Source organism: Orycteropus afer, unplaced genomic scaffold (genome assembly GCF_000298275.1).
Source record: "Orycteropus afer afer isolate SDZICR_OR568_19922 unplaced genomic scaffold, OryAfe1.0 scaffold00174, whole genome shotgun sequence".
In the NCBI taxonomy this organism is placed as follows: domain Eukaryota; kingdom Metazoa; phylum Chordata; class Mammalia; order Tubulidentata; family Orycteropodidae; genus Orycteropus; species Orycteropus afer.
In genome coordinates, this window is record NW_006921761.1 from 6921042 (window position 1) to 6944995 (window position 23954).

Consider the following 23954-nt stretch of genomic DNA (forward strand, 5'->3'; position numbering starts at 1 on the left):
TAGGCGCCATGGCCTCCCTCATCTGACCAGCTGACCTTCTTGGCCCCCACACTCTACAGAGAGTTTGCCAAGGAGCGTGAGAGGGTGGAGAACCGTCGCGCCTTCTTGAAGCTCCGCCGACAGCAGCAGATTGAGCGGGAGCTCAACGGGTACCTAGAGTGGATTTTCAAGGCCGGTGAGAGCCAGTGGGGTGGGGCTGTTGTGCGTTGGCCTGCCCCTGCTCCGTCCCCAAGTCCATTGTCTGCAGTGAGGGCCTCTGCCCTGCTGTGGATGAGACCCGCCCCCCCCCAAACCCCCCAGCCTAACGAAGGGGAGCTGAGCCCATCTCTCCAGCTGACCAGGGTCCTGACTTCAGGGGCAGTGGTGGCCTCGAGGACACTGGCCTTTCTAATGGAAGATTCTGGCTTGGCCCAGCCTAGCCTTCTGCCTGCCAGGCCCTGTGGCCTAGGGCTGGAGTACTCAATAAGCAAGGTAAGCACTGGCTTACTTGTGCTTACTTACTAATCTGTAGTGAGTAGCTTCACACGTTTTTCACCACATCACCACAGATTAGTAAGTAAGCTCGAGTAAGCCCGTGCTTACCTTGTCTCTTGGGTACAAGACTCTTGGGTACTGACACTGCTTTGACAGAGGCCTCTGTGCACTGACTCGCCGGCCCCCAGGGCCCAGGCCAGACTTTGTCCCTGGGGCCACCTGCTCACATCCTGTGTGAGAGACTCTGGAGCTACGTCCTGGGAGTGCACAGGGGATGGCCGCCTGCAGGGTCACCGCAGCCCAGCAGCCCACCTCCCCAACCTTGTCTTTGGCAGCTGAAGTGAGCTTGGCCTTGAGCCCTGCCGGCCCTGAAGTGTAGGAGCTGGGTAGGCAGGCCTTCTGTGCAGGGCTGAGCCTCCACTGAGGTGTTCAGGGACAAATCCCACTTAGGTGGGGGATGGAAGGCCCCGACTAAGGCAGGGTCTCTCTCACAGAGGAGGTCATGCTGGCCGAGGCGGACAAGAATGCGGAGGAGAAATCCCCCCTGGATGGTAGGTGGCTCTCCTGCCTCACTCAGGGAATGGGGACTTGGGGCTGGGTGGGCCAGCAGCAAGGCATGCACCTGTGTGTGTGACAGGTGACACTCTGTACATAGTTGCCCTGGTGCAGACATACATGTACTGTGTGATTTGGGCCCTGCTTCCTAGTAAGACCATGTGGTCCTGGGACATCCCCTGAGGGCGGGGGAAGGAGAGAAGGAGGGGTGGTGGCCTTGGATGCCCTGGGTTGTTCCTCTGGGCCTGGTCCCTGTGCCGTCAGGGATGGCAGGGAGGGACAGGGTGCCCAGCCAAGGTGCAGCCCTCCTGGACCCTAACCATCCTTTGTCTCTGCTGGTCTGAGAGGGCCTGTGTGAGGTGGTGTCCAGAGGCATGGCCTTGGGCTGGAGGACACTCAGCCCACTGAACATGGCTGGGGTGGGGCGGCATTGGCTTCTCTTCTTCTGGGCTCTGCAGAGCGGGGGGTGGCAGCTGCCAGACTGGGTTGTGCACAGAGAGTATTTCCACCATCGTAGAAAGTTCTCTTGAACAGCACTGCTTCTAGAAACTTTACAACTGCAGGTTTCACTCAAGCTGTACCTGTCCTCAGCACTTGGAGTCACCCTTGCACCCAGAGACCATGAAAGGGGCTCCTGGCTGAGCTGTACAGTGGGGAGGAGGTGGGTCCAGGGCAGGGCCCAGCAGCCCCACCCTCTGTGGCCTGGTCTCCTTCTTCCTGCTTGCCAGGCCTTCCCCATCTACCTCATATTGGAGACAAGGGAGTGTCAGGGACCCACCCTCAAATTCCCTGCCCCTTCTGCTGTGGGGTCCGAGTAGGAGCCAAGTGGCCTAGGCGTTGTCCAGCCTCATCCTCAGCGTGGGCCTCAGCCCCCGGACAGGCTGTCCTTCCTGGCAGGATAAGCACATGGTCAGGGCAGCTGAGCCACCTTCACCGTCTGGAGGCGCCCTGCCCAGAGCTGTGCTTACCGTGGCCCGGCCCTTGTTTAAAGCAGTACTGAAGCGAGCAGCCACCAAGAGAAGCAGGAATGACCTCATCCACGCCGAGGAGGGTGAGGACCGCTTTGCTGACCTTGGTGCCGTCGGTAAGTCCATGGCCTCCTGGTCCCGCTTTGCCGGTCTCCAGACCCCAGGACCCAGGGTGCTGCCCTCCTTGCCTTCCCCACCACCACCTCTCCAGCAGCAGGAGGGCTGCCCCTATCTGCATGGCCCAGGGGATGGGGGTGGGGAGTGGCACCTCTTGGGATCCCCCGCAAACTCCTGCACCTTCCTTTCCAGGCAGCCACTGCTGCTCTGAGCACACATGGATTTGCTCTGGATGCCTGTTAGTATGTCTTGTACCCAAAGGGGAATATAGCCTGGGGCCACATCTTCAGTGGTGACGGGCCACACACTTGCAAGTGGCGTTTTCTCTGTGGAGTGCCAAGTCAGGTCCAATCTGATTCCAGCTCTCCATGGTGGACTTGCATTAGAAAATACACTTCCCATTTTCTTATTGCAGCTACGAAACAGAGCTCTAATGTGAAGTGGACATAGATGTGGATGTAGCATAGGTTGCCCTTTTGGGGCTTCCTGTCCCCAGCCAGGCCCAGGTAGCCCATGTTAACAGCCTAGGGCATACTCTTATTCCTCTGTGCTAACCTCAGACAACACGCACACACAAGCATGTAGAGTTTTGGGGGACTTTTCCGTGTCACACAAATGTTTGATACGCTTTTCTCCTCAGCGATCTTAGAAGCCCTCCTCCTCAGCCAGCCTCATTTTGCCTCCCTCTTGTACCCACCTGGGGGGAGCCTCCTGATAGCCATTCATCAATTTCCAGTGGTTTTTCACCATGGAAAATGCTGCCCCCAAATCCTTATGGACATGTGTCTGGACTTCTGAGGCTTTGTCACTGTGGGACAGCTCCCCAGGGCAGTGCTTCCATGGGGAAGGGAGTGTTTGCGTCTTGAGAGTTGTCACCATACTGCCTCCCAGGAAGGCTGTGGTTCCTCATGGCACCACTAGCAATGCTGAGGGTCGCCTGGCCCTCCCTGACTCCTTCCTGCTTCCGCTAGTTAGGTGTCGGTTTCATGAGACTAGAGTGATCTGTTGTTGGGATTATAACTCTTCGTTTGCTCACAACAGTACCTTGACCCTCTTTTTTTAATTGTTAGTTTCGTGCTTGGCTTTGTGTTTCATGCCTCTTTGTCTCTCCTTTTTCTCTAGTGGGCTGTGCATGTATCTGGACAGTAAGATGCTGTGCGTGTATCTGGTCAGGAAGATGCTGGGGGTGTCTGGTCAGGAAGATGCTGTGTGTGTAGCTGGTCAGGAAGATGCTGGTGTAGAACTCAGCTTGTTGCCATTTCAGTAATTTTTTTCCAATTGGCCATTTGAGTAGTTTCCTTCTATTCCTGTCCTACATGGAGTTTTTGTTCTGATTTTGTATAATGAACTGAAGAGTTAGTGTTCAAAAAATATTTTTCTATAATGTGTAAATTTAAAAAAAAGAACTTGGGCTGGTTTGGGGATTTTTTTCTTTTCAAGGAAATTGTCCCTTTTCTGTGGGTTTAACTTGTTTCCATAGAGCTGCAGAGAGCATCCTCTCATCATCCTTTCTGCTCCTGTGCTCATTCGTTCACACTACACACATTGGAATGCATGCTTACCACGTGTCCACACATGTTGGAGTGCTCACCATGTGTCCACACATGTTGGAATGCTCACCGTGTGTCCACATGTGTTGGAATGCTCACCATGTGTCCGCATGTGTTGGTGAATACTCACCGCATAGTGCCTGAGGCATTTCACTGCTAACTAGAAGGCTGGTGGTTCAAACCCACTGGCCACTCCTTAGAAGGAAGGTTGGGCAATCTACTTCTATAGTGAACCGCCTTGGAAACCCAAGGAGGGGTTGCTATGAGTTGGATCCAACTCGACGGCAGTGAGTGTGTATGTGTGTGTTCACGTGTGTTGGAATGTTCACCATGTGTCTACATGTGTTGGAATGTTCACCATGTGTCCACACGTGTTGGTGAATACTCACATGTCCACACATGTGGGAATGCTCACCATGTGTCCACATGTGTTGGAATGCTCACCATATATCTACATGTGTTAGTAAATGTGCACCATGTGTCCATGCATGTTGGCGAATGCTCACAATGTATCCATACATGTTGGAATGCTCACCATGTGTCCACACATGTGGGAATGCTCACCATGTGTCCATACATGTTAGAATGCTCACCATGTGTCCATACATGTGGGAATGCTCACCATGTGTCCATACATGTTAGAATGCTCACCATGTGTCCATACATGTTGGTGAATGCTCACCATGTGCCCATACAAGTTGGCGAATGGTCACCATGTGTTGTTAGTCACAGTCTAAGTTGCTGGGGAGATGGCCCTGACCTGAATAGTGAAGCCCTCTGAGCTCTTGCGGTTTCTGACCAGTGGGGCATCAGACAATAGAGAAAATGCTCCGGAGGATATATAGTGGATCCGATCAGGCTACATGTGAAGGAGAAGAAATGCAGCAGGGAAGGGAGGGGCTTGAAGGGGATTTTAGATGGAATGATGAGGGAAGGCCTTAGGGAAAATGTGACCTTTGAGTGAAGCTGAAAGGAGGGAGGGAGGCAACCCAAGGGAATCCCTGGGGGAAAGAATGGAGAGGGGGTCATGGTGGGTCCTACGCAGGGGTTCTGCTAGGGAAGAGAGGGGCCAAGGACACCTCCAGGTTTTGGGCTGAGCCAGTGGAAGAACAGAGGAGCTGCTGGCTGAGAGGCAGGACTACAGGTCCCATAAGTTTTGTGGGAACCAATGTCAAGGGCTCAAACTAGGACATGCTGGCCTTGAGATCCTTCTTAGAGGAGCAGGTGATGTCAAGGAGGCCCTTGATATATGGGTGAGCTTTGGGGTAGAGGTGTGGGCTGCAGACCTAAGACAAGTGTCATCAGGAGAGACCCTCTGAGCTTGTGTCAACTTGACTCCTGTAAATGGCCACGGGGTAGGTTTGCTTCCGTTTGTGACCCAGTCTCATGGTCTCCATTTTCACTTGGGAGAACCCAGGATGTCCTTACTCAGCAGAATGCTTGGGGTACTTGCCTTTCTTCCTTTTCCGTTGCTTCCCTCTCTGTCTTGATGACTGGGTCTCTGCCCTCTGCCTTAGTGTCCTATGTTTGATTAGGTTACTGTCTATCACCCTTCTCCATTGTGTTAATACAGCCTCCAGTCCTGTTCCTCACGGGTTACCTACCCTTTCCTGCTCTCAATATGAGACACATATCCCTTTACTGTTGTACTTTGTTTCATCACCACCAAGATGCAGTATTCCCACTGCGCTCCCCCACCCACCCCAATAAGATGTGATCTTTGGCAGTTCCCTCCAGTGTGAGACTGCTCAGTGCCTTTAGTTCCTGATATCATTAGAAGTCCCCCCCAGTGGCCCACTGGCTCCTCAGACAGCTGCCCTTGTGCTTTCAGACTGAACATTTTATTTTGCTCTCTCTCCAGTTATTGCTCATCACATGACTGCTCCCTCTCCTTTCATTTGTTTTGTCCTTTGTTTAAATTTCCCGTCTTCCACAGGTACTTAAGTGATGTGGTCTTTGAGCTGCTGCATATGCTGGAAAGCCCTTCTATTCTCACCCATGGTGGGGGGGGGGCAGGTGGTCGTCCTCCCTTCCTTGCTTGTGGGTCCTGGGTTTTCTCTCTTTGTTGGTCCCTGTTTTGCCTGATGCCTGGAACCCAGTAGCCTGTCAGCCTGCAGCTCAGGCCTGCAGTGAGGGGTGTTTTCTCTGCTGGTGCAGTTACCTCGCCTCCCCTTGGTCAGTTACCCCGCCTCCCCTTGGGCAGTTACCCCACCTCCACTGCTCTGTCAGTCTGTGTTCTACTCCTTGCTTTGCTCTGCTCGATCGCTCTCCTTTTCTTGGGACCCCTTCCTACATTTTCCTCTTGAGGTCTTGCTTGTGCTTATCTTGCAGGCCACTGGTTTGGGTTTTAGGAGTGAACTTCCTTCCCTTTTGAATACTGAATGGTTTGGGTAGGGAGTTTTGCTTTTCCTCTCTTTTTGTTTCATTTCTTTTATCTTGGTTTGTTTGCTGCTGGACTCAAACCATGGGGTTGTGTTGACTTTCCACCCAGTGTTGCCCAAGTGACCAAGGACTCCCTTTCATTCAGGTGTCCACAGGCTCAACAGGTGTGACGTTCAGGACAGGCTGATGGCTGGGGACTTGGTGGGGAGGAAGGAAGCCATGTTTGAGATTCTTATCCTGGCCTTGCCTTGCCTCACCCCCACTGCCCTCACCTGTGCTGAGGCCCAGCTGTGCCCAAGTGTTGGGCCTACTGTCACCAGGACCCTCTGCCATCCACTCAGCCCTTCCTCTAAGGTACATGTTGAGCATTGATGCTGTAAGCTTTGCGGGTATAGATCACTGCATACCCTTCCAGGGAGTCTCAGAGGCTCCGTGATGTGCAAGGCCACATGTCCAGGGTAAGGGTGACTGGGGTTTGTGCTGTGTTGTTTGGTACTTGGCCAGCTCATGCTGCGGAGTATGGCCCCTAAGGAAGAAGAGTTCCCTCATGGGCCTCCATTAGGGCTGCTGAGGGCCAGACATTCTCAATCAATTCTGCATTTGTTGTGCCTCACTTAACACCTGGCATAGACAGTCTGTATGCATTTGTTGGATGAACCACGTATATGTGGTTTTGTGCAAATACTGCCGCTGACATGACTATGGGGTGGTGATGTGCCAGGTTATATGTGTGTGGTGATCTGCCTGTGGGTACAGGTGGGCACTGCATCTGTGGGAGGGACACGCAGACAGTCATGAAAGAGCAGCTGTGGGGGCAGTAATTCCCTGAGGCCTTTCTCATTGCAGGGTCAGACTGGTTCTTCTTCTTCTTCTTTTTTTTTTTTTTTAAATTGTACAATTCCCATGACATAAAATGCACCTTTTTAACCACTTTGGAGTTCAGGGTGTTAAGAGCATTCACAACGTGGTGTCAGTCACCGCTGTCCGGCTCCAGAATGTCTACGTCACCCAGGGGAAACCCGGGTCCCATTAGCTGTCACTCTTCAGGCCCCTGCCCCTGGCTCCTGGCAACCAGTGGTTTTCTTTCTGTCTATACGTCTGTCTGCTCTGGACATCTCATATCAATGGAATCATGTGCTGTGTGGCTTCTTGTGTCTAGCTTGTTTCACTGAGCGTGGTGTTTTCAAGATTCGTCCGTGCTGTAGCAAGTGTCAGACTGTGTTCTCTCTATGGCTGAGTACTATTCCATTGCAGGTGTGCACCACCTTGTATTGACACATCTCCTAATGGACACCAGGGTTGTTTTCATATATTTGCCATCGTAAATAATGCTGCAGTGAACAGTGGTTCTCTCATGTAGATACCACATGCTGGGTCCTAGGGATGATTATCTACTTTCCTTATGGGGAACCACTGGACTGGTCTTCACAGCCACTACATTGTTTTACAATCACACCACAGTTGCTGAAGCTTCCAATCTCTCTGCATGCTCACCAATACCTGTAGTGTTCTATGTTTTTGATCATAGCCATCCTAGTGAGTGAGTTGTTTCCATTTCTCTAATGATCAGTCAGAATTCCTGAATGGTGCAAATAATCAACATGCCAGTTGCTCCTGAAAGGTTGGGGGCTGAGTCCACCTGGAGACATGTGGAAGCAAGGCCTGGTTGTCTACTCCCAAACAATCAGCTGTCAAGAACCCATGAGCACAGCTACACTCTGACACACAGAGGGTCACCATGAGCTGGTACCAATTAGACAGCAACTGGCAACGACTTATCAGGCTGGATAGCTTCTCATGTGTCTGTGGTCATTTTCATATCCTCTTTGGAGAAATGTTTATTCAAGTCTTTTGTCCACTTTTTACTAGGAGATTTGTGTTTTTGTTGCTGAGTTATGTGGATTTTTATATATCCTGTGTACTGGATCCTTATCAGATATGTAATTTGCATATGCAGGTATTTATACCTCCTTTTTGGGTTGCCTTTTTAGCTTCTCGATAGTGCTCTCTGATGCATGAAAATGTTTAACTTTGATGAGGTACAGTTTATCTATTTTTATCTTTTGTTGTTTGTCTTCTTGTTGCCATATCTAAGAAACCATTGCCAAATTCAAGGTGATGGTGATGGAGATCTACTCATATATTTTCTTATAAGAGTGTTATAGATTTAGCCCTATGGATAACATTGTGAAGAGTGGGAATTTCAGAACACTTAATTGTGCTCATGCAGAACCTGTACATAGACCATGAGGGAGTTGTTTGAACAGAACAGGGGGACACTGCATGGTTTAAAATAAGGAAAGGTGTGCATCAGAGTTGCATCCTTTCACCATACTTATTCAATCAGTATGCTGAACAAATAATCCCAGACCTTGGACTATATGAAGAAGAATGCAGCATCAGGATTGGATGAAGACTCATTAACATCCTGGGATATACAGATGACACTACCTTACTTGCTGAAAGTGAAGAGGACTTGAAGCACTTACTGATGAAGATCAACAACTATACTCTACAGTATGGATTACACCTCAATATAAAGAAATGAAAATCCTCACAATTGGCCAATAAGCAACATCACAATAAATGGAGAAACGATTGAAGTTGTCAAGGATTTCATTTTACTTGGATCCACAATCAACACCTATGGAAGTGGCAGTCAAGAAATCAAATGATGTTTTGTATTTGGCAAATCTGCTACAAAAGATTTCTTTAAAATGTTAAAAAGCAAAGATGTTACTTTGAAGACTAAGGTGCACCTGACCTAAGCCTTGGTATTTTCAATTGCCTCATGTGCGTGTAAAAACTGGACAATGAATAAGGAACACTAAAGAGGAATTGATGGTTTTGAATTATGGTGAAGAATATTGAGTATACCCTGGACTTCCAGAAAATGAACAAGTATATCTTTTTTTTTTTTTTTTTTAATTGTGATTTGGGTGAAGGTTTACAGAGCAAATTCAATTTCCATACAGCAGTTCATATACACTTTGTCTCATGACATTGACCACAGTTTACCACAATGCAACAGCTCCCCTCCCACCTCCTCCCCACAGTTACCTCTTCCCAGTGTCCATCCCTCCATGGGCTCCTGTCCCCTGAGCTGTCTCCCTGTGCATAAGCAGCCCTTCTTTCTCCCATGATTGTTCTCTCCAAGGAGTGTATCTATTTGAGGTAAATGTTCAACTCATATACCTGGCGTTTTTTTTGGCTGGAAACCACAGGTGTGGGTTCGATTCCAGATCCAAAGGGCAGCTAGGGGCCATAGTCTCAGTGGTTCCGTCCGGCTCTATCGGACCAGCACACCTGGTCCCCCCCTTTTTTTTTCCTCCAATGATTTTGAGTTTTGTTCCACATTGTTCTCCCTCTCTATCAAAGATCTCCTACATAGATCCCCTATCAAGTGGAAGACAGTGGTAGCCGGGCACCATCTAGTTTTTCTGGTCTCATAGTCATCTAGGCTGCAGATCAGATGGTATACCAGTCGCTAGGACTAATTGTTTCCATGAATTTTGGTTTTCTTCATTCTTCTTTGTTCTGGATGAGGAGAGGCCCATCGTTGCATTTAGATGGCAGCTTGCTAGCTTTTAAGATCCCAGTCGCTACTTGCCAAGGCAGGAGGTGGAACAATGTTTTGTGTAGTATGTTATGCCAATGAGCTTGATGACCCCTGCGACTATGGTCCCAAGCCCACAGGTTCAACTACTCGGTCTCTCTGGGTAGCTGGCTGTGACCAAGCAGTGACCACAACCTTGCCCCTTGTCAGCTCTACTATACACCTGGGAATTCTGATCATTCACATAAACTTGTAGGATGATTGTCTGCCAACCCTATATATGTACTTGGATACCCTCCTCATTTCACAGACATACCTAATCGTACAGCCTGTCCACCCATCTATCCATCCATATACCCATGTTTGCCTTCATTGACAACGCAGTCAGAAAATGAACAACTTGGAAGCAGTGCAGCCAGAATGCTCCTTAGAAGCAAGGATGGTGAGACTTCATCTCTCATATTGTGACCGTGTTATCAGGAAAGACCAGTTCCTGGAGAAAGTTATGCATGGCAAAAAAAAAAAAAAAAAAAAAGTTTCAGCGAGAAAGAAGAAGAACTGGAAGGAGGCTGATTGCCACAGAGGCTGCAACGATGGGCTCAAACATAGCAGTGATTGTGGGGATGGCACAGGACCAGGCAGGGTCCCATTCTTTTGTCCATAGGGTAGCTCTGGTGGCATAGTGCCTAAGGCACTTGACTGCTAACCAGAGGGCTGGCGATTCAAACCCACCAGCCACTCCTCGGAAGGAAGGTTGAGAAATCTACTTCTGTAGAGATACCGCCTGGGAAACCCAAGGAGGGGTCGCTATGAGTCAGGTCCGACTCACGGCAGTGAGTTGGTTGTTGGTTGGTGAGTGTGAAGTGACTCCACAGCACCTAACAACACAATAGTCTTAAGTCTTTCCATTTATGTAGGTCTTTAATTCCTTTCAGCAATGATTTATAATTTTCAGTGTGCCAGTTTATACCTCCTTGGTTAAATTTATTCCTAAATATATGATTCTTTTTGTTGCTATTGTAAATGGAATTGTTTTATTAATTTCATTCAGGAATTGTTCATTGCTAATATATAGAAATACCAATGATTTTTCTGTTAGTCTTGAAACCTTCAACTTCTCTGAATTCATTTATTACTTTTAATAGGTTTTTTTTTTTTTTTTTGTAGATTCTTTAGGACTGTATCATCTGTGAATAGACACAGTTTTACTTCTTCCTTTCCAATGTGGATGCTTTTTATTTCTTTTTCTTGCTTAATTGCCCTGGCTAAGACTTCTCATGTAATGTTGACTAGCAGTGATGAAAGCAGACATCCTTGTTTTGTTCCTAATCTTGTAGGAAATCTTTCAGTCTTTCACTATTAAGTATGATGTTATCTATGAGTTCTTCATAAGTACCCTTTATCAAGTGTTTCCTTCTTTATCAAAGTTTCCTTCTATTTCTAGGGTTTTTTTTTTTTTTTGCGTGTTTTTATCAAGAAAAGATGTTGAATTTTGTCAAAATTTTTTTCTACATCAATTGAGATTACCATGTTCTTGTTTCTTTCATTGATTAATGTTGTTTAACACAGTGATTTTTGTATATTGAACCCCTTTGCATTCCTGGAATAAATTCTGTCTGGTCAGGGTGTATAATCCTTTCAGTATGCAGCTGGATTTGGTTTGCTAGTATTTTATTGAAGATTTTTGCATTTATGTTTATAAGGGATATTAGTTTATAGTTTTCTTGTTGAGTTCTCTGGCTTTGGTATCAGGGCAGTGCTGACCTGACCCTAAAAATGACTTTGGGAGTGTTCTCTCCTCTTTTCCTTTTGGAAAAAATGTAAGAAGAATGAGTGTTAGTTCCTCTTTAAATGTCTGGTAGGATTCACCAGTGAAGCTATATGGTCCTGGGCTTTCCTTTTTTAGGAAGTTTTTATTTTATTTTACTGATTGAATCTCTTTACTTGTTATAGGTTTGTTTGGGTTTTCTATTTCTTCTTGAGTGAGTTCTTATAGTTTATATGTTCCTAGGAATTTTCCCATTTCATCTAGGTTATCCATTTTATTGGCATATAGTTGTTCATAGTGTCTCTTATTACAATATGTCTCCCTAGGTTTCTAGTTGCCAGATGATTTCTAGGTCACAGTCTTCCAAAGCAATTTGACAAATAAGGTGTGTAAAACCCTTGTGGTGGCTGGTCAGTTACTAAGCAAAGGAATAGACTTATAAAAGAGTCAACCCCACAGAGTTTGCAGGAGGACCTCACTACTATCAAGAGGATGATTCAGGAGTGGCACATGTCCTTTGGACCTGGAGCCCCTGTGTTGAGAATCTTGTCGACCCAATAGACAGAGATAGAGTACTGAAGAAGGTACAAGACAGGATAAGATGGCACGAGATGGCACAAGGTGAGAGACACTGAGAGAAGGCACAGCAGAAGCATGAATGGCAGCAGTGTGAGACAGTGGGAGCCAGGACACAGCTGGAGTGGGCTTCCTGGCCCACAGAGTGAGGTGGCAGCAGGAGACAGTGGGAGCCAGGACACCAGCATGAGGCAGCTGGAGTGGGCTTCCCAGCCCACAGAGTGAGGTGGCAGCGGTGTGAGATGGTGGGAACTAGGACACCAGCATGAGGCAGCTGTGGTGGGCTTCTGGCTCACAGAGCAAGGCAGTGGACTTGCCATCCCATGGAGTGAGAGAGCTGAACAGCTTCAGGCAAGAGGTCTGCTGACGGTGTGTGGTACCTCCAGGTACTTGCTGGAATAGCTAAAGAATTATAACACTTGCTCAAGCATGGCAAAGGCTTGGGGAGGTTATGATGGCTGAGTAGGGCCTGCTAGCTTGGCTGAGAGGAGGCTAACTAAGCAAGTTAAGAAGTGCAGCCTGCCTGTGGGCATAACTGACAAGGAGCTGAGAGCTGTCTTTGTTGGAAGCTCTCCTGATGGACAAACTGATGTATCCTCTGTTGTTCCTGGTACTTCCAAATCAATCCTGATCCTGAATTATACCCTGCTACTTCCCTAATAGACCACGCTATCATGAATATGGTCTGTGAGTTCTGTGCGACCATTACAACAAATAATTGAACCAAGCAGAGAAGTAGGATGCTGTGGTAGCATTGGTGGAAAGGTTGGAGAGTAGAGCTGTGTCTGATCTCCGCCTCACAGGAATTAGCTTTAGGCTGATACTGATGCCCGTGCCCCATCTTGAGTTTAGATTGCTTCTGATGCTAGTAGAGAACACTTTCAATCATTCTTATTTGAGTGAAGTTGGTAGTAATGCCTCCTCTTTCACTTTGAGTTTAGTCATTTGAGTTCTCTCTCTTTCTTGGTCAGTCCACTTGAAGTGTTGTCAATTTTATTGTTCTTCTTGAAGGACTCATGTTGACTTTCTCGGTGTCTTTCTATTTTGTTTGTCTTTGTTTGAATCTGTATCCCTCCTTCCATTTGCCTTAGGGTTGGTTTGCTGTTTTCTTTTCTAATTCCTTGCAGTATTCTAGGGCTCCTTCAACGCCCAGCCAGGCTGTTTACAACTCTGCCTTAGCCATGAATCCCTGCTTGTGTTGGAACTGAAGGTGAGGCACTACTGAAAGCGGTAGGTCTTCTCAGGTCATTTCTGGGCATGTATCATATCTGAGTGTGCATATTTCCTCTTTACATTCTCTGGTACACACGAGAGCTTTGCCAAGCCTCTGTCCCTCAGCAACTCCTTCCTTCCTAGGCTTTTCAGCATGTCTGTCTGCTGCTGGCCCCGTCTGTGCCTGTAGGAGTGTATTTGTCTTCAGTGCGCTTGACAGACACTGCCACTGAGAAAGAAACAAATGCAAGCCACTGAGCCAGTCCCTCGGACAGATCAGTGCACACGACCATCATCCTCCGAGAACAAAGTCCACTTTGCTCCCCTCGGCAGCAGCGAGCAGCACCAGGAACATGGTGCGACCCTGCTGGGTGTGGGGTGGTAGGAGAGTCGGTTAAGCTGCACATCACCCTTCCCAGATTCAGTAGCCTTTTCCTTTTGTTCTCCTGGTTGTTGTAGATTTTGTCTTAGATCTTAGAGATCAGGAAAAGTTGACTTTGCTGGCTTTCATCAGCTTAATTATTGCTTTAGTAGAGGGAAGACTGTGAAGCTGCCTGCCCTCTCCTTTTTGGTGGCATCACCTTGACTGGTGCTTAGCTGGGCACACTTCACTGAGCAGGATGGGATGGCCCTGGCACACTTTGGTGATGGCCCTGAGGCTCCTGTGGAGGAAGTGATGCTGATCTCATTGGGCAGCTGTGTGTGCTCAGCAATCCACATGGACCACATGCCCTTCTTGCCCTCTTCCCGGTGGCCTTATGTGTGTGTCTAGAGGTGCATACTGTGAGCCTGTGAGTGTGTGTCTCAGCATGGGCAATGCCATTGTATCAGTGTATAACTGGTGTGTCCTTGAGAGTGCACAGGGCCAGGGTCTGCAGGGTGTGGTGTCACTGGAGTTCATGACTTGGTATGTGGCTCTGTTTTGCTCTGTGTGCATGTGTGTGTGTGAGTCTCTGAGTAAGAGTTAGTGTGTGGGTGTCAGGGTTTCTGAGCGTGTAGGGTTGATCCATATTTGTTCCCATTCAAAGAAAGGTGATTCCACAGGATGTGGAAATTATTGAACAATATCATTAATATCACATGCAAGTAAAATCTTAGTGAAGATAATTCAAAAACAGTTGCAGCAGTATATTGACAGAGAACTTCCAGAAATGCAAGCTGGATTCAGAAGAGGACATGGAACGAGGGATAGTATTGCTGTTATCAGATGGATCTTGGCTCAAAGCAAAGAATACCAGAAAGATGTTTATTTGTGTTTTATTGATCATCCAAAAGCATTTGATTGTGTGGATCATAATCAATTGTGGAAAACATTGAGAAGAATGGGAATTCCAGAACACTTAATTGTACTCATGAGGAACCTAGACCAGGAGGTACATTGACCAGGAGGCTGTCCTTCAAACAGAAAAAGGGGACACTGCATGGTTTAAAATCAAGAAGGCAGTGCTTCAGGGTTGTATCCTTTCACCATACTCAATTTATATGCTGAGCAAGTTCTCCGAGAAGCTGGACTATATGAAGAAGAACGTGGCATCAAGATTGGGGGAAAAATCGTTAACAACCTGCGATATGCTGACGTCACAGCTTTGCTTGCTGAAATCGAGGATGACTTGAGGCACTTAATGATGAAGATTTAAGACTATAGTCTGCAGTATGGATTACATCTCAATATAAAGAAAATAAAAATCTTCAAAACTGGACCTATAAGCAACATCACAATAAATGGAGACAAGATTTAAGTTGTCAAAGACTTCACATTGCTTGGTTCTACAATTGACGCCAGTGGAAGCAGCAGTCAGGACATTAGATGATGTACTGCACTGGAGAAGTCAGCTGCAAAGGACCTCTTTCAAGTGCTGAGGAGCAGAGATGTCTCCTTGAGGACTAAGGTGCACCTGACACAGCCATGGTATTTTCAATCACTTCATATGCATGTGAGAGCTGGACAATGAATAAGGAAGACCGAAGAAGAGTTGATGCTTTTGAGTTGTGGTGCTGGTGAAGAATGCTGAAAGTACCATGGAGTGCTAAAAGATCTAACAGGTCTATGCTGGAGGAAGTGCAGCCAGAATGGTCCTTGGACGTGAGAATGACCAGACTTCGTCTCATCTACTTTAGTCATGTTGTCAGAAGGGACCATTCTGTGGAGAAGGATGTCATGCTTGGTAAGGTGGAGGGTCAATGAAATGGATTGACATGGTAGCTTTGGCGATGGGCTCAAGTATAGCAGGGATTGTGGAGCTGGTGCGGGACCACCCGGGTGGTGTTTCGTTCTGCTGTGCATAGGGTCGCTATGAGTCGGAGACGATTCGACAGCACCTAATAACAACAATGACAGGGTTGCTGTCCGCGTCTAGGTGTGGTTCCCTCTGTGCTCCTCTGCATCTGCCTGTGTCCTCAGCAGGGCTGGCCAGGTGGCTTTGTCATGTGATCCAACTCTTATTGACAATGGCTGCCTCAGTGGCCCTGGGCATGGAGTTTGAGGTCATGTCCTGGCTTAGCTGGGCAATATTTCCTTGGGAGGGGCTAGGGTGGCATCTAGAATGCCAGGATTTGCCCTTAGGGGCCTGTGAAGTCTCTGCTGGACTTTCCTTTGGGCCTTGGGGCTGTTGGGTGACAGTGGCACCCTGGATGTGGCCTCAGCTTGTCAGCAGTCCTTGCGGAAGCCTCGGTCCTCATTCAGTGAGTCTAACACCACAGCCCGGTCTTGCTGCAGTGTGAAGCTAAGAGTGTGGTACACATGTACATGGGTGTATAAACGTAGACATGCACATGACATGCACACTCACCCAAGACCCCCACAGAGGTGCTGAGAGACTTAGCCAGAAGTGCAGAGGTGACAGGGAGACAGGCATCTTGTTCACAGAGGCACGGGCTAGCACAGAGACACTCTTGGGCATGTGTGTGTGCATGGGCACTGCCCACGGAAGAAGCCCCTGCAGGGCTGCAGAGGCACAGGGTCCACATGGACACACGAACACCCAAGCCCGGGCACCCACAGGATGGCAGCTTGCTCACCTGTGCTTCCTGAGCTCTTCCCCAGTGAGAGGCTCCATGTGGAGAAGGCCAGCATGGACGACATCTGGGCTTGCAGTTGAGCCTGGGAGCCAGGCACAAACAGGTCTTCCAGCAAATAAGAGTGATGGCTGGTGATGAGCTTGTCACCCTTGGGGAGGGGAGGCTGAGGAGAGTAACAAGGTTGGTCTGATGTCCTCCAAAAACCTGCAAAAGCCCTGAGGATAATGGTTGGTGCATCAGGGCTGAGCTCCTGGAAGGTAGCTCGGTGCTAGGGGCCAGAGGCAAGGTGCAAACATGCTTGACCCAGCTCTGCTGCCTGGATCCCAGTCACCATGGGCCCTGTCGGCCTCAGGGCTTCCACGTCTGTGCACCCTCACAAGCCTGTCTTCTCCAGGGTCCCCCTTCGCTCGGGCCAGCCTCAAGAGCGGGAAGAATGGCAGCTCCTCGTACTTCCGGCGAAAGGAGAAAATGTTCCGGTTCTTCATCCGCCGAATGGTGAAGGCACAGAGCTTCTACTGGGCTGTGCTGTGCGTAGTGGCGCTGAACACGCTCTGCGTGGCCATGGTTCACTACAACCAGCCGCAGCGGCTCACCACGGCACTGTGTAGGTATTGCCGGCGCCTGAACCCTGTGGGGCCCCCAAGCCAAGCCTGCACAGGCCACTGTGGTGGGTTTATTTTCTGAGGAACATGGGAGGGCCCCGTGTCTGAGGATGTGCTCAGAGCTCCCCTGGGCTGTATCCGCAGGGCCTCTTCACACCTGTCGTGCCTCTTTGGTACCAAAATGCTTGTGTGTGCATGTGGGTGTGCTGGGGGGGGGTGTTACTGCTATTGGGTCAGCTGCCTATTATGCCCTGGGGCATGTGCAGCCCCCTACCCCTGATCTCCTGGGACCCTCAGGTGCATGTCGAGTGCCTGTAGATGCAGTGAACTTGGGCAGAGTAAAATGTACTGCAGCCAGCGAGAGTGAGTGGGTGGGCAGTGGGTGAGCCAAGAGCTCTCTGCGGCTGGCATGTCCAGGACAGGCCAGTCTGCCCCAGAGGCTCTCGTGGGACCACAGGCTTAGTGTGCTCATGGGTGCAACTGGAGGGAAGAGTAGGTGCAGCAGATTCAGCAGGCCCCGTCCTGGCCAGGGAACCTGGGCACTGGCCTGGACTACTGGTCTGTGGGGGACGAGGACCTCACCCATGTCATCGTGGCTCTGTGGGTAGGCTGAGGGGTGTTAGGTGCTGGCTTTAGGGCTGCCTGACCATGGCATCAGGGCTCAGCTGTGACTCTGTCTCCCCTGACCTGGGCTGTGAGTCTGTTCAGCCTGGTGGGCTGGCCATGCGTCCCTTTATTTGGGCCATTGTAACTGGGGCCCCAGGGCCTTCTGCTCCTGAGGGTTCTCTGGTCATGACTGCGAAGGCCCCAAAGGAGTGGACCCCAGGGCCCAGGAGCACTGAGCTGGTTTCTGGCTCCAACTCCCCCAATTTCTGTATTGGGATGTATTTCTCGTATCACAGAGAAGCATGCTCAGGGGCTCTAAGCAGGTGGCACAGCTTGGGTCTGAGAGAGGGGAGGATGGTGTTGGGGCCTTGAGCTATCCACACTAGCCCTGACCTACTGTCCTGGGGCTATAGCTGGTGTCTCAGGACTTGACTTGATGTGCCCAGTATCTCTCCTGAATCCTTGGGCTGAGGTGTCCCTGTTTTAGGGGCTGGGGAGAGGAGCTGAAGGCAGCCAGGGCCAGCAGGGGATGGGACTCCCCCATTGAGCCACCCTAGCTGGGCCTGGCTTGTCACTCCCTGCTCCAGGGGTAGAGACAGGTGGAGACAGGCCACCTGCACTGCCTGACTTTGTTCGGTACTCAGGGCTGGATGTGCTGGCAGTGAGGCCAGGCCTCAGGCATCCTGGCTGGGCTGGGTGTCAGTTCTGCCTGCCCTGTGTGCTCCATTCCTTCCTGTGGGGAAATGGTTGGAGGACAGGCCTCATCCAGCAGGTGTGGGCTGGGCCTGAGGAAGGCAGCTTGGTTGCCAGCTAGGACACTTGTCAGTGTGGTTCCCGTGGCCAGTGAGCCAATTTACCTGAGGCCTCGATGCATGCCCAGGCCCAGGGACTGAGACCCGGCTAGAGAGGGAGGAGGGGGCAGGGACATGGTAGGTTTTCCACCATGGCCTCCCTGGCCTATCCCTTTGCTCCCTTCCCAGACCGCCATCATGTCTGGCCTGTGAGCCTCATGAACCGACTACCCTTGCCTGTGTCCCGAGCACTTTGTCCACCTGGTAAATGGGATACTGTCTTCATGGTCTTCTCTCCCCTCAGCTTGTGAGCTCCTGGTGGGAAGGGCCATCTGTTCCTGTGCCAGCTCCTATCAGCACCAGGCTGAACAAATGGCATAAGGGCCCTCTCAGCTCAGGAGTGGGGGCGGGACTGAGTAGGGTGGCCAGGGCATCACCCTCTGCGAGAGCGGGAGACAGGCAGGATGCTGGGACTGCACTGGACTGCTCCTCTCTGCAAATTTCATCTTTGGAGATTCCTGCATTTGTACCCTGTGTGATACCTTGACTTGGTCTCCTGAGTGGCCTCCCCTGCAGGATCCAGCATCTGGGTGGTTGGAGGTCCCATCCCTGTGGCCTCTGCCACTGGGCCCAAGCTCCTGCATGGGTCCGCTAGGGGCAAGAGCTGGGACTTTGTGACCTGGTGTGGTGGGTGCTCTGCAGCCTGGTGGTCCAGGGGCTGGAGTCTTTCCAGGTTGTGAGTTTGTCTCCTGAGTCTTCTGGCCTGGAGGGGGTGTGGCTCTCTTGCCACCTCTCAGCTGGCTGGTGGAGGTGGTGTGAGTCAGCACCAGCCAGGCCCTGCCTTCTATTCATCCAGCTAGGGCCAGTGACCCCTTGGCCTCAGCCTGGGCTTCTCCCCGGAGGGGCATTGCCTCCTGTTCACAAGGTCTATTTCTCGTATCACAGAGAAGCTTTTGGGGCCTGGGGAGTTTCTGGTTGGTTTCACAGCGGCTTGCTGTGATTGTGAGCTGCTCAGGCTACAGAAGAGGGTCCCTGTCTGAGACCCTCTGAGGCCACACAGGTTACCATGCATCTATCTGAACGGTAGGCAGGGTGTCTGCTGGGGTGCAGTCAGTGGTGGGAGAGACATGCTGGATTCTGGCTGTGGCAGAGGTGCTTGGTGAGGCTGGCTGGCTGTGCACGGTACAGCCCTTGGTGGAACGCTGGAGGTGGAGGCCAGGTTTCTGGGGACACAGGGATGAATGAGCTATGTGGCCCACTTGCCGTCTCATGCCCTTTATCAGGAGCTGCTTCTGCTTAAGGTCCACTTGCCAACAGGCCTGCTTTTGCCCAGGGCTGTCTGCCCCAGTTTTGCCCCATTCCTCAGGGTCCTGCTGAAGTCACAGGCTGATTCCAGCTTGGCGCTTGGGAGGAGGGTCAAAGACCACCACCTCATTGTGGAGTCTGGGGGTCTCAGGGGGCCATGCCTCATGGCCTCCACAGCTGCTATACTGAGTGCTTGGCTCATATTCCCAGGGAGGGAGGGTAAAGGGACAGGCAGAGCTGAGGGAGGGTGTGGCATCCTGGGCCCTGAGCAAGGTGTCTCCTAGGAACCTCTTGGGTGGACTGGGATGTTAGGGAGGTCAAGAAGCCTCCACTGGGTGGGAGGACACATGAGCAAAGCTCACATCCAATGGTGCTGTGAGAGTCTGAGGAGGGAGGTAGGTCAGTCCCCCTGGAAAGAGTAGCTAAAGGGGCCCAATGTAAGAGGGTGGGTGAGACTAAGAACTAAGTAGAGGCTGCTGCCTGGCTCCCCAGTGGGAAGATGGGGCTCTGCCCGACACCCTCCTCCAGCCTGCCTCCCTCTGTGATCCCTGCTTCAGGGACCCAGGGAGCAAGCATCCTGCTGAACCTACTCATCCTGCCCCACGCCCTGGGTACTCACCATGTTTGGGGCTGGGCAGGCCCTTCTCCGTGTTCCTCTGATCCATGACTCCTCTCCCAGGCCTCAGACTTCAAAAAGCTGGGCCACAGACCAGGCCTGAGGGGGCCTGGGGTCTAGTGTCCTTCAGGCGATAGCCAGGGCAGGAGGAGGGGTGTGCTAACCCCCCTCTTCCCTGGCTTCTCCTAGATTTTGCAGAGTTTGTTTTCCTGGGTCTGTTCCTCACAGAGATGTCCCTGAAGATGTATGGCCTGGGGCCCAGGAGCTACTTCCGGTCCTCTTTCAACTGCTTTGACTTTGGGGTGAGTGAGATGTCTCCTGAGAGTCCAGTGTACTGTCCCTGGAGCAGTGGGGGTTGTGGAGTAAGGCCCAAAGCGATGAAGGGGAGACCTTGGCCTATGTGGGTCAGGGGGCCCCACGGGTTCCTAGAGGGCCGTGGTCAGTAGAGGGGGCCCTGCCCTTCCCAGCACATGAGCAGCCTGTAATCACAAGGTCAGCTTTGCTCCTATGATTGTGAGGGAGCTTCCACTCTACAGGCCCTTGAGGTTTTCCTGCCTATGCTGGTCACTTTCTCTCTGAGGGACATCTTTGTCTGAGCCCCACTGTGGCCAAAGGAAATGTCCCAACTTATTCTAGTAGCTTTGCTTGTAATCCTCTCGAATCCCCACTCCCATGAAGCAGGGCCATGGCCTTGCTAAGTCCTGGGCAGCTCCAGAGGGCTGTGATCCTGGCCCCATCACCCTGTACACCTGGCCCACGCCCACGCACTGGGGCTTCTCGTGGGAGGACTAGCTCTTCCTGTGTGTGGGTGGGGTCAGAGCTGGAGGATGGATGGACAACAGGACAGTTGCTAGAAGAATGATAAGAGTGAGAGTGTGGGAAACTGCAGCTTCAACCCGGCAAACCCCGAGAGAACCTGGGAGTGCTGAGGCAGGCGGGAGAGCACACACTGCCTGGAACAGGCTTTGGCAGGCTGTCCCTTTCGTAATTTGTTGGGTTATCCAGATGCTGTGAGTGGTGCATCTGGCTGTCACAAGACATTTGAGCTGGAGGTGGAAGAGTGTGGGTCCACTACCACACGCGCATGTGCTGCTGATGGATCGGTGTTAACCTGTGGGGCCATCTCTAGTGATGAGCCTCAGGGCTCAGTCCTGCACACCCACCATTTTTCAGTGACTTGGATGAGAACATTAATGCTAGGCTCATCTGATTTGCCTTTGATATATCAGTGGAAGGAGCAAGCCCTTGGATAAAACGTGAGCCAAGTGCAGTAAAATGAACCTGGACAAGTCCTCCATGGCAGTCGTAGAAACGTGTGTCAGGAAATGGGGACTGGGTGCTAACTCTGACCATGAGCCCAGGCTGTGCCCCAGAGGGAAGAGGTTCGGAGCCTCTTGGGTGTCCTGCCTAGAGAGCGGGTGGCCAAGGTCTGCTGTTCCATGGCTCCACTGGCCTGTGCTGTCTGAGTCCTCACTGGGCTGACCAGATGGCCCCACTCCAACTGCACATGTGGAACTGCTGGAGGAGGGCACCTCTTGTACACAGCTGTCACTGAGGGTTCTGGGTGTCTGAGCCAGATACCAGCTCAGTGACCTGGTGAGATGCCATCAGTGAAGCAGATGGTGACCATGTGTCATCGGGAGAAGAAGAGACTCAAGACAGTTCATGAGACTGTGCCAGAGTGGGGACAGACAGGAGACATACAAGGGGGGCCATTTCCCTTGCAGTGGAAGGCTGTCTGCCTACCCTGTGCAGAGTATGTAAGAAGATGCTGCAGGTACCATGCTATGTGACAAACATTAGACCAGGTGGCTATGGGATCTGTCAGCAAACAGCAGACCTAGTCTTGTGTCTCCACTCCGTGTCCTTCTGGTTCAGGACTCAGGAACTCTGCAGCCTGTCCTGAAAGTTACTGGAACAACGTGGTGCGAGGTGTGTGCCTTGCACTATGCATGGGGGGCAGGGTGGAGCTCACAGAGAGGCAGCTTGCCCAGAGGTGGGGTACACGCTCCTCCAGGCATATATGTGCAGGCACACTCCTGCGTGCACTCCAAGGCTGACACTGCCTCCATTGCAGGTCATTTTGGGGAGCATTTTTGAAGTGGTTTGGGCAGCCATCAAACCGGGAACCTCCTTTGGGATCAGTGTGCTGCGGGCTCTCCGGCTGCTGAGGGTCTTCAAGGTCACCAAGTACGTGGTCTGTGGGCTTAGTGGGCTCGGGCTGGGTGGGGCAGCCTGGCCACAGCTCCTTGCTGGAGTGTCACGGCACTGGTCATGCACAGCACAGCCTGGATGTCTTTCTTGTGGCTTAGGTATAAAGAGACAGCATTCTGGGAGTCTCCCTCTGTCCTGAGTCCTTCCCAGTGGCCTTTCTAGTCCTCTGGTTGGCTGCTCCCACAGTTTCCTGCAGCTTCCTCTCAGATCCACCTTTTCCTTTTCCAGCCTTCATAGGTGGCTGTACTTCATTATCAGTAGAAAACAGAAGTTGTCTGAATGGAGTTTTCTATCCTCCTGCCCCCGGATCTGCCCACTCTGGAGAGAAGAGGGCATACTCAGGATAGGGCTGCAAGATGCAGGACCCCCAGCCTTGACCTCTCCCCTGCCTTCCACCCCCACACCCAGCCTCATGATAGGGAGGCCCCTCAGTGTCTTCCGCCTCTACTCCCAGCGTTGTGCTGAGGAGGCCCCCGAAGTGCCTTCCAACCCCATTCCCAGCCTTGTGTTTGGGGGGGCCCCCACAGTGCAGGGTCCATCCAGCAAGAAGCCAGAGGGGCCTCTGGGCCCTTCTGTCTTCTGACCTCTGAGAGGACCATCATCCACCCTGTCGGGTAACTGCATATGGGGCTTGGGGTAGGTGAGGAGACCCAGATAGAAAGAAGAAACCTGAGCTCTGGGGGTGTAGGGGTGTAGGGGACAGAGGTTGAGTTGGGGCTGGTGGTTGGACTCTAGAGGAACAGAAGATGCTGGGGCATGGGCTGTGGATGGCGGCAAGGAGAGGCTAGCCAGGGTGAGGTGGTGAAGGATGGTTGGGGTGTTCAGGGGTGGGTGCTGTGGTGGGTCTGGAAGCTGGGGGTGATCCTGTGTGCCCCCAGGAGAGAGTGTACCTGGGATCCCTGAAACCCAGGGACAGGATTGCATTTGGGGAGGCTGAGTCTGGGAGCTCTGGTAGCATAGTGGCTGAGGTACTTGACTGTTAACCAGAAGGCTGGTGGTTCAAACCCACCAGCCACTCCTTGGAAGGAAGATGGGGCAATCTACTTCCGTAGTGATACTGCCTTGGAAACCCAAGGAGGGGTCGCTATGAGTCGGGTCTGACTCGACGGCACATAACAACAACAACAGCCGGTCACCAGCCACCACTGTTGAATCTGACAGACACTGCAGGCCAGGCCCTGCTAGGGTCAAGAGCTGAACATGGGTCTGCCCTCTGAACATTGCGTGTGTGTGTGTGGGGGGGGGGGCACAGAGAGGGCAGAGGTTCGGAGCCTGCACTTCACACTGATCTGCCTGGCTGGCTGATGGTTCTTCTGGTGGGACTCCTTGCTAAGGAAAGGACTGATGCCTCTTGCTCTGGCACAGGCTGATAGCTAACAGTTGCATCCAGTTCTACAAGCACAGGACACGATGGCCTGTTGGATGTTAGTGTGGAGTGAAGTTTGGGCATGGCTCCTGTTGGATGGGGTGTCGTTCTGCTGAGGAGAGTGATGAGGAGGAGGGGAGCAAGTCTAGAGAAAGACGGAGAGTTCACACTGGCCAGAGACTGCTCACCCCAGGGAACAGCTTCCAGACCTTGGGTCAGGCTCTGGGGAAGAGCTGCAGCCACAGAGGGAGGCACGGGGCCGTGGGCATGAGTGCCAC

The 23954-nt window shown here is 51.2% G+C and overlaps 1 protein-coding gene across 1 annotated transcript in view; it reads left to right on the forward strand.

The window, feature by feature from the left end:
• CACNA1B (calcium voltage-gated channel subunit alpha1 B) overlaps nucleotides 1–23954 on the forward strand; it is a 278427-nt gene that overhangs the window by 105083 nt on the left and 149390 nt on the right. Inside the window, exons 9-14 of the mRNA XM_007947083.1 lie at nucleotides 60–175; nucleotides 969–1025; nucleotides 2024–2113; nucleotides 16571–16780; nucleotides 20286–20398; nucleotides 22174–22286. Of these exons, the coding sequence (XP_007945274.1) occupies nucleotides 60–175; nucleotides 969–1025; nucleotides 2024–2113; nucleotides 16571–16780; nucleotides 20286–20398; nucleotides 22174–22286 (699 nt within the window). The remainder of the gene's footprint in view (nucleotides 1–59; nucleotides 176–968; nucleotides 1026–2023; nucleotides 2114–16570; nucleotides 16781–20285; nucleotides 20399–22173; nucleotides 22287–23954) is intronic.